General features: G+C 43.5%; 1 protein-coding gene across 1 annotated transcript in view; it reads left to right on the forward strand.

Annotated features, from left to right (window-relative positions):
* ARL3 (ADP ribosylation factor like GTPase 3) overlaps positions 1 to 15,018 on the forward strand; it is a 48,596-nt gene that overhangs the window by 15,003 nt on the left and 18,575 nt on the right. Inside the window, exon 3 of the mRNA XM_010356178.2 lies at positions 2,095 to 2,211. Coding sequence (XP_010354480.1) covers positions 2,095 to 2,211 — 117 coding nt within the window. The remainder of the gene's footprint in view (positions 1 to 2,094; positions 2,212 to 15,018) is intronic.

Genomic DNA, 15,018 nt, shown 5'->3' on the forward strand with positions numbered 1-15,018 from the left:
CTTGCTCTGCTGCCCAGGCTGGAGTGCTGTGGCCGGATCTCAGCTCACTGCAAGCTCCGCCTCCCGGGTTTACGCCATTCTCCTGCCTCAGCCTCCTGAGTAGCTGGGACTACAGGCGCCCGCCACCTCGCCCGGCTAGTTTTTTGTATTTTTTAGTAGAGACGGGGTTTCACCGTGTTAGCCAGGATGGTCTCGATCTCCTGACCTCGTGATCCGCCCGTCTCGGCCTCCCAAAGTGCTGGGATTACAGGCTTGAGCCACCGCGCCCGGCCTGATTGGGTTTTTCAAATCCTAGTTTCCCTATGTAATTTTTGCAAGAAGACTTTTAAAAAAAATTCTTGTTCATGAAATACATTCTCTGGGAACCCCAAAGGGCTTGTTAATTTGTTTCCTTCCACACTGACCCCCAGCTGGCAATTCTGCCTGTCCCTGATTTGCTCACCTTCCTCAAAGTTTCACCTCAAGTAACTGTCTTAAAAATGAAGGCTTCCAGCCAGGTGCGGTGGCTCACACATGTAATCCCAGCACTTTGGGAGACTGAGGCAGGCAGATCACCTGAGGTCGGAAGTTCAAGACCAGCCTGACCAACATGGAGAAACCCTGTCTCTACTAAAAATACAAAATTAACCAGGTGTGGTGGTGCATGCCTGTAATCCCAGCTACTCGGGAGGCTGAGGCAGGATAATCGCTTGAATCTGGGAGGCGGAGGTTGCAGTGAGCCGAGATCACACCATTGCACTCCAGCCTGGGCAACAAGAGCGAAAGTCTGCAAAAAAAAAAAAAAAAAAAAAAGACTTCCAGCCAGGCGCAGTGGCACACACACGCCTGTAATCCCAGTGGTTTGGAAGGCCAAGGTGGGCGGATCACGAGGTCAGCAGTTTGAGACCAGCCTGACCAATATGGTGAAACCCTGTCTCTACTAAAAATACATTAAATTAGCCGGACATGGTGGCAGGCGCCTGTAATTCCAGCTACTCGGGAGGCTGAGGCAGGAGAATCACTTGAACTTGGGAGGCGGAGGTTGCAGTGAGCCAAGGCCACGCCACTGCACTCCAGCCTGGGCAACAGAGCAAGACTTTATTTCAAAAAAAAAAAAAAAAAGGAAGACTTCCTTTTCAAGTTCAAGTTCATCAGAATTGCCTATGAAAGCACTTTTTTTTTTTTTTTTTTTTGAGATGGAGTCTCGTTCTGTCACCCAGGCCAGAGTGCAGTGGCATGATCTCAGCTCACTGCAACCTCTGCCTCCTGGGTTCAACTGATTCTCCCGCCTTAGCCTCCTGAGTAGCTAGGACTCCAGGCACGTACCTGGCTAATTTTTGTATTTTAGTAGAGATGAGGTTTCACCATATTGGCGAGGCTGGTCTCGAACTCCTGACCTCCTGATCCACCCGCCTTGGCCTCCCAGAGTGCTGGGATTACAGGCATGAGCCACCGCGGCTGGCCTGAAAGCACAATTTTAAGTGACCACTTGTTTGTTTGTTTCCATCAGTGTCTGTAACTGAGGGCTCCACCTCCCTACTGGGCTGATATATTCAAGTTATAAACCCAGCCTCCCCCATAGCATCCTCAGTTCTGCTCTTTTTCCTGATTAATCCCTATAGGAAATTTATTTTGAGCTGCTTTTGAAGAATCTAATCCTCTAGATTTGTAGCTTTTGCCTCTTTAAATTTAGCTTGTGTTCTTTTCTGCTGAGTCTTCAGATTCAGCTTTTTTGTTGTTGTTGTTAGTTACATGAAATGTCCTGTTAAATTTTACTGTCCTGAAGCTTCATGGGCATGTGATGTGTGTTGATTAATTAGAGCTATTCTCATTTGGAGTTATCCTCAGCAATTATATATGTATATATGTTCATTGTAGAAAAACATTGTGTTATCCTGACATTATTAACACTGACTCCACAACCTGGATGAGATAAGCATGTGTAAATATGTTTCTTTATTCTCTGTCACAACAAACCATTTTCAGTGTTACCAGTATCACATATGGCAGAGTACTTTAGAATTAATAAAAAAAAAACATAGTTATTAAATGTAACTTTGTCAGAATTATGATCCCAAAGTTTAATAAAACTTGGTGTTTTTGCCCCTGTTTCAGGGTTTCAACATCAAAAGTGTACAATCACAAGGTTTTAAACTGAATGTCTGGGACATTGGTGGACAGAGGAAAATCAGACCATACTGGAGGAATTATTTTGAAAATACCGATATTCTTGTAAGTACTCCTTCTGATGCACTAATTCATAGTATTTTCTGCCATGTATTAGAAACATGGACACTGTAACATTCTTTCTTGTCAGTAATTCCGCCACCATAACATTAGTCACTGTTGGGGCTGGGCGTGGTGGCTCAAGCCTGTAATCCCAGCACTTTGGGAGGCCGAGACGGGCGGATCACGAGGTCAGGAGATCAAGACCATCTTGGCTAACATGGTGAAACCCCGTCTCTACTAAAAATACAAAAAACTAGCCGGGCGACCTGGCGGGCACCTGTAGTCCCAGCTACTCGGGAGGCTGAGGCAGGAGAATGGTGTGAACCCGGGAGGTGGAGCTTGCAGTGAGCTGAGATCCGGCCACTGCACTCCAGCCTGGGCGACAGAGCGAGACTCCGTCTCAAAAAAAAAAAACATTAGTCACTGTGAATTTAGCAGGGATAGCAGAAGGCTGCAGATTATAAAGGGAAAACATCTTTGTGTAACTTGTATAAGATGTTTTGCTGTCCCTCAGTAACAATGTTGTACCCACACCCGTCTTGGCAAAATAAAGTGTTTATTAATTGCCATAGTGATTTGAATAGCAGAAGGGAAGTCAGAAGATCATGTCACTGACTGTCACCCCTAGGAAGACAGTGAATCAAGTGTATCACAAAGAGAGCAACCAAAATAGTGAAATTACTGGAAACCATGATGTATAAGGAGTGGTTGAAAGACCTAACAGTGTTCTTCCTAGAAAAGAGAACACTGGGAACTGTCTAGGCAGCTTCAAGAATTATCTTAAGTCAGAGGGATTGAATAGTTCTAGAGGGCTGAGCCAAGAGCAAGATGGGGAATATTAGATGGTAGAATGTAATTCAGAATAAGGAAGAAGGTTCCTATAATTACAGTTGTCCAGAAGTAGAAGAAGCTGCCTCATGAGTGGGAATACCTTGATGCAGGGAGCATTCATTCAGCTGGAGGCCAAGATTTTAGCTCCCAGCTCACTGTCATTTCCTTTAGGACCACCACTGTTTCAGAATTCTTAGAGATTTCACTGTCCACATACATGATTTCCACAAAACCCCAGCCTCTCAGTTCCTTCACCTGCCCTCCTCTAATGGTCTTGTCATCTACTCTACCTCAGCCACATACTCTCCTAATCATACCCTAAAACTAGAGGAACTCATGAACTTAGATGGGAGAAAAATTGCATGTCACTTTTACTAACCTCAAACCAAAAGTTTGCGTTTACATCAGTTATGATGCAAGGCAATAAACTGCAATAATAGCAGCCATATCTATGTATTTATTAATAGTAGAAATCATCTAGACCAGGTTTGGTGGCTCATGCCTGTAATCCCAGCACTTTGGGGAGGCTGAAGTGAGAGGATCACTTGAGCCCAGGAGGCAGAGGTTGCAGGGAACCCAGATCGAGATCGGGCCACCCCACTCCAGCCTGGAAGACAGAGTGATACTCTGTCTCAAGAAAAGAAAAAAAAAGAAATCATCTTGCATCTCAAACAGCTTCACCCTCTGCTGTTGTTTCTTAAGTGTCTCTCTCTTCTGGATCATTCCCATCAACATAAACATATCCTGTAGCTTCTCTTGCTTAATAAAGAAAAAATAAGCCCCAGAAAACTCCTCCTGACCATACATCCCCCTCCAGTACTGTCCCATTCCTCAGCCTCCCTTTAGAGCAGAACTTCTTGAAAGAGTTTCCTATGCTCTCTGTCTTTGCTTTATCTCCTCCCAGTTACTCTTGAGCCTTCTATTCAGGCTCACTGATAATTCCACATTGCTAAAAATAGGGTTCAGTTTTCAGTACTCATCTCACTTGACCTATCAGCCCATTTAACATTGGTAATGCTGTCTTTGAAACATTGTCTTGGCCGGGCGCGGTGGCTCAAGCCTGTAATCCCAGCACTTTGGGAGGCCGAGACGGGCGGATCACAAGGTCAGGAGATCGAGACCACCCTGGCTAATACGGTGAAACCCCGTCTCTACTAAAGAATACAAAAAACTAGCCGGGCGAGGTGGCAGGCGCCAGCTACTTGGGAGGCTGTAGTCCCAGCTACTTGGGAGGCTGAGGCAGGAGAATGGCATAAACCCGGGAGGCAGAGCTTGCAGTGAGCTGAGATCCGGCCACTGCACTCCAGCCTGGGCGACAGAGCGAGACTCTGTCTCAAAAAAAAAAAAAAAAAAAAAAACATTGTCTTTACTTGTCTTCCAAGACACCATTCTATCTTGGTTTTCCTCCTCACTGGCTACTTCTCCTAAATCTCCATTGCTATTTTTTTAAATCTCCCAACCTCCAAATGTTTGAGAGCCCCAGAGTCCTTGTGTTTTTCTTCTCTGAGTTACTGCTTAGGTGACCTCGTGTAATTTGAAGGATTTAATGACCACTTAGATACTTATGAATCTCAAACCATCATCTCTAGCCTGGAATTCTCCCCTGAACTTGAGTTTCATATACAGTCATGTGCCACATAATGACACTTGGGTCAGTGACTGACCTCATAAATGACAGTGGTCCCTTAAGTTTATAATAGAGCTGCCAGGCTCAGTGGCTCACACCTGTAATCCCAGCACTTCAGGAGGCCAAGGCGGGTGGATCAGGAGGTCAGGAGTTCAAGACCAGCCTGGCCAAGATGGTGAAACTGCGTCTCTACTAAAAATACTAAAATTAGCTGGGCGTGGTGGTGGACGCCTATAATCCCAGCTACTCGGGAGGCTGAGGCAGAGAATTGCTTGAACCTGGGAGGCAGAGCTTGTAGTGAGCCAATTATTGTGCCACTGCACTCCAGCCTGGGTGATACAGCAAGATTCTCTTTCTCAAAAAAAAAAAAAAATTATAATAGAGCTGAAAATTTTCTATTACCTAGTGACATAGCTGTCACAACACATTACCTTGTATATGTTTAGATACATAAATACTTACCATTGTTTTACAGTTGCCTGCAGTATTCAGTACAATAACTTGGTGTACAGGTTTGTAGCCTGGGGCAATAGGCTATGCCATACAGCCTAGGTATGTAGTAGACCATCTAGGTGTGTGTAAGTACACTGTATGATGTTGGCACCATGTCAGAATTGCCTAATAATGCATTTCTCAGAACATGTGCCTGTCATTAAGCAACACATGACTATATAAGCCAGCTGCCTATTTGACATCTCCACTTCAGGGGCTGGTAAGGCCTCAACCTCAACATGTCTAAAACCAAATTCCTGTTGTCATCCTGTCCTACTCAACCCTACTCTTCCCACAGTCTTCTCAGTAAATGGTAGTCCCATTCCTCCAGAAACAATGCAGTCATTCTTGTCTCCCTCTCCTCTCACTCCCCGCATCTGATCTATCAGCAAATTATTTGTACCTGTTGCCATCAGACATATTTTTATTTATTAACTTTCTCTTGCACTATAAGGTAAGCTCCGTAAGGACAGGAATTTTTGCATTTTAAAAAACTGTTGGCCGGGCAGGGTGGCTCACGCCTGTAGTCCCAGTACTTTGGGAGGCCGAGGTGGGCGGATCACGAGGTCAGGAGATCGTCCTGGCTAACACGGTGAAACTCTGTCCCTACTAAAAATACAAAAAATTAGCCAGGCATAGTGGCGGGCGCCTGTTGTCCCAGCTACTCGGGAGGCTGAGGCCGGAGAATGGCGTGAACCCAGGAGGCGGAGCTTGCAGTGAGCCGAGATCGCACCGCTGCACTCAAGCCTGGGTGACAGAATGAGACTCTGTCTCAATAAAAAAAAAATAAAATAAGGCTGGGCATGGTGGTCATCCAGCCTGGGCAAAAAGAGTGAGACTCACTCTAAGATAAGATGAGATGAGATAAGAAAAGAATAGGTTGAGATAAGATAAGGTGAAATAAGATAATATTCTTTTAAATCAGAAGCAAACAAAAAAAATAAAAATAAATAATCTTTTAAATCAGGCCGGGTGCAGTGGCTCATGCCTGTAATCCCAGCACTTTGTGAGGCCAAGGCGGGCGGATCACCTAAGGTCAGGAGTCCGAGACCAGCCTGACCAACATGGAGAAACCCCATCTCTACTAAAAATACAAAATTAGCTGGGTGTGGTGGCACATGCCTGTAATCCTAGCTACTTGGGAGGCTGAGGTGGGAGAATCGCTTGAACCCAGGAGATGGAGGTTGCGGTAAGCCAAGATCATGCCATTGCATTCCAGCTAGGGCAACAAGGGTGAAACTCCATCTCAAATATTTTTAAAAATCTTTTAAATCAACAAGGAAACACTTAGAACTAATAAGTGATTACACCAAGGCTGCAGGATATAAGGTTAATATGTACAAGTCAGTTGCTTTCCTTTATATCAGCAGTGAACAATTGAAATTTGAAATTAATAGCAAAATACTATTTAGCACCCCCAAAATGAAATGCTTAGGCATAAATCTAACAAAATACAGGCCGGGCGCGGTGGCTCAAGCCTGTAATCCCAGCACTTTGGGAGGCCGAGACGGGCGGATCACGAGGTCAGGAGATCGAGACCATCCTGGCTAACATGGTGAAACCCCGTCTCTACTAAAAAATACAAAAAACTAGCCGGGCGAGGTGGCGGGCACCTGTAGTCCCAGCTACTCGGGAGGCTGAGGCAGGAGAATGGCGTAAACCCGGGAGGCGGAGCTTGCAGTGAGCTGAGATCCGGCCACTGCACTCCAGCCTGGGCGACAGAGCGAGACTCCGTCTCAAAAAAAAAAAAAAAAAAAAAAAAATACATTCAGGATCTATTTGAGGAAACCTGCAAAACTAATAAAGAAGATCTAGGTAAATAAAGAGATGGTCCATGCTCATGGATAGGAAAACTTAGTGTTATTAAGATGTCAATTATACCCAACTTGATTTATAGATTTAATACAATCCCAATCAAAATCACAGCAAGTTACTTTGGGGATATTGACAAACTGATTCTAATGTTTATATGGAAAAGCAAAAGATTTAGATGGCTAGCGTAGTACTGAAAAGGAACAAGTTAGAGGTCTGGCACTACCTGACTTCAAGATTCACTGTAAAGCGAGTAAACAAGACAGCATAGGCCGGGCACAGTGGCTCACGCCCGCAATCCCAACACTTTGGCAGGCTGAGGCAGGCAGATCACCTGAGGTCAGGAGTTCAAGAGCAGTCTGGCCAATGGGGTGAAACCCCATCTATGTTAAAAATACAAAAATTAGCCGGGTATGGTGGCAGGCACCTGTAATCCCAGCTGCTTGGGAGACTAAGACAGGAGAATCGCTTGAACCTAGGAGGCGGAGGTTGCAGTGAGCCAAGATTGCACCATTGCACTCCAGCCTGGGCAACAAGTGTGAAACTCCGTCTCAAAAAAAAAAAAAAAAAAAAGACAGCATGCCTCAGAGAAAGAGTAGACAAATTAATCAACAGAACAGAATAGAAAGCCCCAAAATAGGCTTACATGAATATGGCCCACTCTGTTTGATAAAAGAACATGACAATTCAAGGGAGGAAGGATAATCTTTTCAGCAAGTGGTGCTGGAATAATGGGACATTGACATGCAAAAATAATAATAATAATAATAATCTAGACCCATCCTTACCCCTTAACTTAAAATGTTAAAATGGATTTTTTTTTTCCCTCTACCTGAGGCCCTTGACAGAATGGATCTTAAAACTAAATGTAAAATCCAAACACTATAAAACTCCTAGAAGATAACACAGAAGAACATCTAGGTGACCTTGAGTTTGGTGATGAGGTTTTAGATACACAAAAAGCATAATCCATGAAAGAAATAAATTGGACTTAAATGAATTTAAAACTTCTGGAAGCTGGGTGTAGTGGCTCATGCCTGTAATCTCAGCCCTTTGGGAGGCCGAGGTGGGAGGATGCTTTGAGTCCAGGAGTTCAAGACCGGCCTGCACAATATACTGTGACCCTGTCTCTACAAAAAATAAAAAAAAAATTAGCCAGGCATGGTGATGCGGGCCTGTAGTCCCAGCTATTCGGGAGACTGAGGTGAAAGGATCACTTGGGGCCAGGAAGTTGAGTCGGTAGTAAACCGTGATCATGCCAGTGTACTCCAGTCTGGGTGACAGAGTGAGACTCTATCTCAAAAAAATAAATAAAATAAAACTTCTGCTCTGCAAAAGAAACTGCTAAGAGAATAAAAAGACAAACCACAGACTGGGAGAAAATATTTGCAAAACACATATATGTTAAAGTAGTTGTATCTAAAATATACAAATAACTCAAAAACTCAAGAATAAGCAGACAACTTGGTTTTACAAATGGGCAAAAGATCTGAACAGGCACCTCACCAAAGAAGGTAGATAAGCATATAAAAAATGTTCAGTATTATATGTCATTATGGATTTACAAATTATAACAGCATTAATATGGCACTACATATTAATACCTACTAGACTGACTAAAAAAAAACTGACAATACCAAATGCCGATACGTATGTAGAACAACAGGAACTCCTCTTCATTGCTGATGGAAATGCAAAATGGTATAGCCACTTTGGAAGACAGTTGGTAGTATCTTACAGAGCTAAACATAGTTTTAGCATACAGTCCAGCAGTACTCCAAGATATATACCCAGTTAGTTGGAAATTGATATTCCACACAAAATCCTGCATAGGAATGTTTATGGCAGCTTTATTCCTAATTGCCAAAACCTGGAAGCAACCAAGATGTCCTTCAATAGGTTAATAGATAAACTGTGGTACACCCGTATAGTAGAATATTATTCAGTGATAAAAAGACATAAGCTATCAAGTCTTGAAAAGACACGGAGGGCCGGGCGCAGTGGCTCACACCTGTAATCCCAGCACTTTGGGAGGCCGAGGCGGGCAGATCACGAGGTCAGGAGATCGAGACCATCCTGGCTAACATGGTGAAACCCCGTCTCTACTAAAAAATACAAAAAATTAGCCAGGTGAGACGGTGGGCACCTGTAGTCCCAGCTACTCGGGAGGCTGGGGCAGGAGAATGGCATGAACCCTGGAGGTGGAACTTGCAGTGAGCCGAGATCGTGCCCCTGCACTCCAGCCTGGGCGACAGAGTGAGACTCCATCTCAAAAAAAAAAAAAAAAAAAAAAAGAAAAAGAAAAGAAAAGACACGGAGGGCTCACACCTGTAATCCCAGCACTTTGGGAGGCTGAGGTGGGTGGATCACCGGAGGTCAGGAGTTCGAGACCAGCCTGGCCATCATGGCGAAACCCCATCTCTGCTAAAAATATAAAAATTAGCCAGAGGTGGTGGCGCATGCCTGTAATCCCAACTCCTCAGGAAGCTGAGACAGTGAGACAGTAGCATCGCTTGAACCCAGGAGGCAGAGGTTGCAGTGAGCCGAGATCACACCACTGCACTCCAGCCTGGGCGACAGAGCGAGACTCCATCTCAAAAAAAAAAAAAAAAAAAAAAGTGTATACGTGTTTCAAAAACTATAGACTCCCTTTTCCTCTTTCAATCAAGAGTGAGGAAAAAGCAGGTGGCTGAGAGAAATTACATTCCTATCTGTTCATCTGCTGGATTAAGGTATCTTGAAAGAAATACCCAAGGAAGAGAAGTATATAAGGACATTAATGATTGTAAGTCTCCATAAGGAGGTCTCAGAAACCTTCTGGTCTCCAGGTAAGGGTAATTTTAAATCATAAGCTCTAATAGCTTGAGGGTAGACTGCAAGGTCGTTGTAATATAATGTAACCCTGGATTCCACATTCACATGAACTGAGGGTACCCAGTAATTAACGTACAATCCAGCAAAAATCGGTTCACAACAACCCTAGAGAAGCTTCCTCCAGCACATCCTTGTACTAGGCACTAGTACAAGATAATATTTTGGATTGAAGGTCAACCTTTCATTATTTTCCAGTGCTGTTTGAGATTAAACAAGTTTGGGGGAGCAGCTGAGTCCCTGGGGTTAGATTCTAAGGCCTTGTGACTCACAGCCGTGTCTGCCAGTTTTGTAGCCGCTTAGAGTGGCAGTGGTGGATGGGTTATATTTGTCTGTGTTTAATAGTCTTCCATTGTTGGTTGAAAAAGACTTATTACGCTAGACTCCACACTGCCTAGAAGAGGAGGCTTGAGGCTTGACACAAGAGTTGCCTGGTTCATTCTTTCCCATTATCTCTAGAGTACCATAATCAAATCTTGCTTTAGAGCAGGTCGACAAATTGATCCAGGCTGTCTCCAGTTTTTGTATAGCCTTCAAGCTAGGAGTGGTTTTTACATTTCTAAGTGGTTGGGGGGAAGAAATGCCAAAAGAATAATGTTTCACAACTTGTGAAAATGACATGAAATTCACATTTCAGTGTCCATGAAGTTACTTGGAGCATAGCCACATACATTTGTTTACAGATTTTCTGTGGTTGCTTTCTGACGATAAGAGGAGCGTTCAAGAATTGTGAAAGAGATTGTATGGGCCACAGAGGCTAAAACATTGACTGCTGACCTGTCACAGAAAAAGTTTGCCTACCCTTACTTTAGAGTATTAAATTAAATAGTTCTCAAAACTGTGTCTGGTAGTGCACACCTATAATCTCAACTACTCAAGAGGCTGAGGTGGGAGGATCCCTTGAGTCCAGGAGTTTGAGACCAGCCTGGGTAACATACAAGACCCCATCTCAAAAAAAAAAAAAAAAAAAAAAAAAAATTAAAAAAAGGTTTGAAACACTGAGGGCAACTCCTAGAAGTACCAGAATTATTCTTAGGGAAGATGACATTGAGAACATCTGACATCAGCTTTATTAATTTGAGGGTAGTGACTAAGAAATAAAACTTGAAGTGTGATGGAAGGGAGGGGATAGGGTATCTTCCATTTCTCTTTAGACCCAGAAATAATAACAGCCTTTTGATAGATAAAATAAATGTATTTTCAAGGTACATTCATGTTACTACTAATTATTTACTGTATTATTAATATCAGCTTTGTGTTTAAATGTAACATAATTTAAACAAAGTAGGCCAGCCACAGTGGCTCACGCCTGTAATCCCAGCACTTTGGGAGGCTGAGGCAGGTGGATCAGTTGAGATCAGAAGTTCGAGACCAGCCTGGCCAACATGGTGAAATGTCGTCTCTACTAAAAATACAAAAATTAGCCGGACGTGGTGGCAGGCGCCTATAATCCCAGCTATTTGGGAGGCTGAAGCAGGAGAATTGCTTGAACCTGGGAGGCAGAGGTTGCAGTGAGCCGGGATTGCGCTACCGCACTCCAGCCTGGGCGATAGAGCAAGACTCCGTCTCAAAACATAATAAATGATAAATAAGTAAATAAAATAAAGTAACTTTAATCATTTCCATATCTAAAGTGTAGGACATCGAGTTCTCAAACACCCTAAAACAAGATAACCATCTGTTGTATCATTTCCAAATTTCTCACACTTACTTATCTATACTACTGAAGCTAGAGGAAGCACATGTAATTGAAAAGCACAAGTTTATCCAGACACCTGATCAGTTCGAGCCTTCCGTAGACTTTCACTCAAGCTATCAAAAAAAAGGCCACACTGGTTAGCGTCACACCTTCTTGTTGCTGTCTACGTCTGGTGGAGAAATGTTAGGAGCAATAAAATGGACAAAAGGTAGCCGGAGCTGGGAGGAGCAGAAGCAAGAAGAGGAACAAACAGCCCTCCGTCTACACGCTGGGCGAGCCCTCTCTGGTGATCTGGAGTTGGCTGAACTTCTATCAAGACAAAATCTTTTTCTGTAGTTCTTTCTCCCATAACCAAATAAGTATTTCAAAACAATTGCCAAAAAATGATGTGAACTGGCTTTGCCTAAAGCATCATGCCATGGATTATATGACCTTACTTTCGAGTAGCTTTCATGACTTACTTGTGAAGGTCTATACTGTTTAAAGATGAGTCAGGAGCATAATAAATGTTTAACTTTCCCTGATACTTTCTGGCAAAAGGCCAGAAAAATTTTTAATTGACTATTAATTTGTTTGGAACTTTCAAAATCTTTTTTTTTTTGGCTGGGCACAGTGGCTGATGCCTGTAATCCTAGCACTTTGGGAGGCTAAGATGGGCGGATCACCTGAGGTTAGGAGTTTGAGACCTGCCTGACCAGCATGGCAAAACCCCATCTCTACTAAAAATACAAAATTAGCCGGGTGTGGTGGAGCATGCTTGTAATCCCAGCAACTCCAGAGGTTGAGGCAGGAGAATTATTTGAACTCAGGAGGCGGAGGTTGCAGTGAGCTGAGATCACACGATTGCACTCCAGCCTGTGCAGCAAGAGCAAAACTCTGTCTCAAAAAAATGCCTTTTTAAATTTTTTACATGACTGAGTTAACCAATAGCTATGCTATTTTTTTAAAAAAGTAAAGGTAATCCTTATCTTTAGCTATTGTCTAGAAGGAAACAGACATTGCATGGAAACATTGGGAGGAGCTGGGGAGGCGACAATCAGGATGAGAGTATACCACTGCAGGGCCGGGCGCTGTAGGTCATGGTTATAATCCCAGCATTTTGGGAGGCTGAGGTGGGCAGACCACTTGAGGTTAGGAGTTCAAGACCAGCCTGACCAACATGGTGAAACCCCATCTCTACTAAAAATACAAAAATTAGCCAGGTTTGATGGCATGGACCTATAGTCCCAGCTACTCAGGAGACTGAGACAGCAGAATTGCTTGAACCCAGGAGGCGGAGGTTGCAGTGAGCCAAGATCGCCCCATTGTACTCCAACCTAGATGACAGAGCAAGACTCTTTCTCAAAAAAAAAAAAAAAAAAAAAAAAAAAAGTATAACACTGCAGAAAAACACACTTGTGGGATCACCAGAGATTTGTTTGTGCCTATGACTTTTTCAAATAAATGGGACGCTTCCTTTATAGATTGACTCCTAGAATGATTGTGTAGTAATTTTCAAATTTTGTAAAAGTTACTTGAGAAAATGCCAAATTATAGGAAAAATTGGTGTATAATTTAGGAAAATCCTCCTTTCTAATCTTGTAATGGAAATGCTTGCAGTGAAATTTCATGTCAAAGCAATAAATACCAAATAATTATTTGTACAAATTAAAGCTTTCTTCTCATTGACCTTCAGCATCTGGATTCTCTGGTATTTGACTGCTCATCTTTCTTGTCTACTATTAAAATGATCTTTTCATTTCTCACCATCCTCTCCCAACTGTCTGTTTCTTCATATCAAACATCTGGGTTTTGTTGTTTTTTGTTTTTTGTTTTTTTTAAGAGCTGCAGTTTCACCCCAGGAGGTGGAGTTTGGGGTGAGCCGAGATTACACCATTGCACTCCAGCCTGGGCAACAAGAGCGAAACTCCGTCTCATAAAAAAAAAAGAGAGAGAGAGATGGGGTTTCACTTTGTGGCCTGGGGGAGTGCAATGATCATAGCTCACTCTCTTAATCTCCTGGGCTTAAGGGATCCTCCTGCCTCAGCCTCCTGTGTAACAGAGACTATAAGGTACATGCTACTGCACCTTGCTAATTTTGTTTGTTTGTTTTCAGAGATGAGTCTCACTGTGTTGCCCAGGCTGGTCTCAAACTCCTGGGTTCAAGCAATCCTTCTACCTTGGCCTCCCAAAGTGTTGGGATTACAGGCATGAGCCACTGCACCCACTATCTTTAACCATATTATCAGCCTTGTCTCAGCCTCTTCCTTCCTACCCTCACCTTTATTCATAGCCTTTGCCCCCAGCACACTTGTCTCCTGCTTTGTCATTCTTTTCTTGCCAGATGACCTGTACATAGCCACCAAGCAGCCCTCTGAGCTCCAAACACTCCTAGCAATGACGTGATCTTTCTTTCCTCCCTCACATAAATATATGTTTTTTGTTTTTTTTTTAATTTGAGACAGAGTCTCCCTCTGTCACCCAGACTGGAGTGCAGTGGTGCGATCTTGGCTCACTGCAACCTCTCCCTCCCAGGTTCAAGCGATTCTCCTGCCTCAGCCTCCTGAGTAGCGCATGCGCCGGCTAATTTTTTGTATTTTTAGTAGAGATGGGTTTTCACTGTGTTAGCCAGTATGGTCTCGATCTCCTGACCTTCTGATTCGCCCACCTCAGCCTCCCAAAGTGCTGGGATTACAGGTGTGAGCCACTGCGCCTGGCCTATGTATGTGTTTTTTGAGACGGAGTCTTACTCCGTCACCTAAGCTGGAGTGCAGTGCTCGGCTCACCGCAGCCTCCACCTCTTGGGTTCAAGCGATTCTCTCACCTCAGCCTCCCGAGTAGCTGGGATTACAGGTGCGCACCACCATGTCCAGCTAATTTTTGGATTTTTAGTAGAGACAGGGTTTCTCTGTTGGCCGGGCTGGTCTTGAACTCCTGACCTCAGGTGATCCACCCACCTCAGCCTCCCAAAGTGCTGGGATTACAGGCATGAGCCACTGTGCCTGGTCCTCCTTCACATCTTCTTGGACTATTGCTTGAGTGAAGATCATTCTAGGCTACTATAGACTATAAAATAATTTGAATGAGGTCTTTTATATTGAGGTTCACTCTCCCATTGCATTTCTTCTTCATCTGTGTTTATATTCTGCCTGCTACTTCTAGAAGGTGAGCCTCACTGGTGGAAAACTAAGCAAGAGTGACTTATCAGACACATAGAATGTTGGGTATGTGTGGTGTGCAGAGCTCATTAGTGCATGTATTGACATTGAATCAGAGTACAATAATAATAATGAGCAATAATTAAAATGCCATACAAAAATATTGAAACCAAACATATTCATCCTCTCTCCTCCTATGATTCTCCAAGTAGAAACATAGAGTATTCTTTTTTTTTTTTTTTTTTTTTTTTTTTTTGAGACAGAGTTTCACTCTTGTTGCCCAGGCTGGAGTGCAATGGCATGATCTCAGCTCACCACAACCTCTGTCTCCCAGGTTCAAG

Source organism: Rhinopithecus roxellana, chromosome 11 (genome assembly GCF_007565055.1).
Source record: "Rhinopithecus roxellana isolate Shanxi Qingling chromosome 11, ASM756505v1, whole genome shotgun sequence".
Taxonomy (NCBI): domain Eukaryota; kingdom Metazoa; phylum Chordata; class Mammalia; order Primates; family Cercopithecidae; genus Rhinopithecus; species Rhinopithecus roxellana.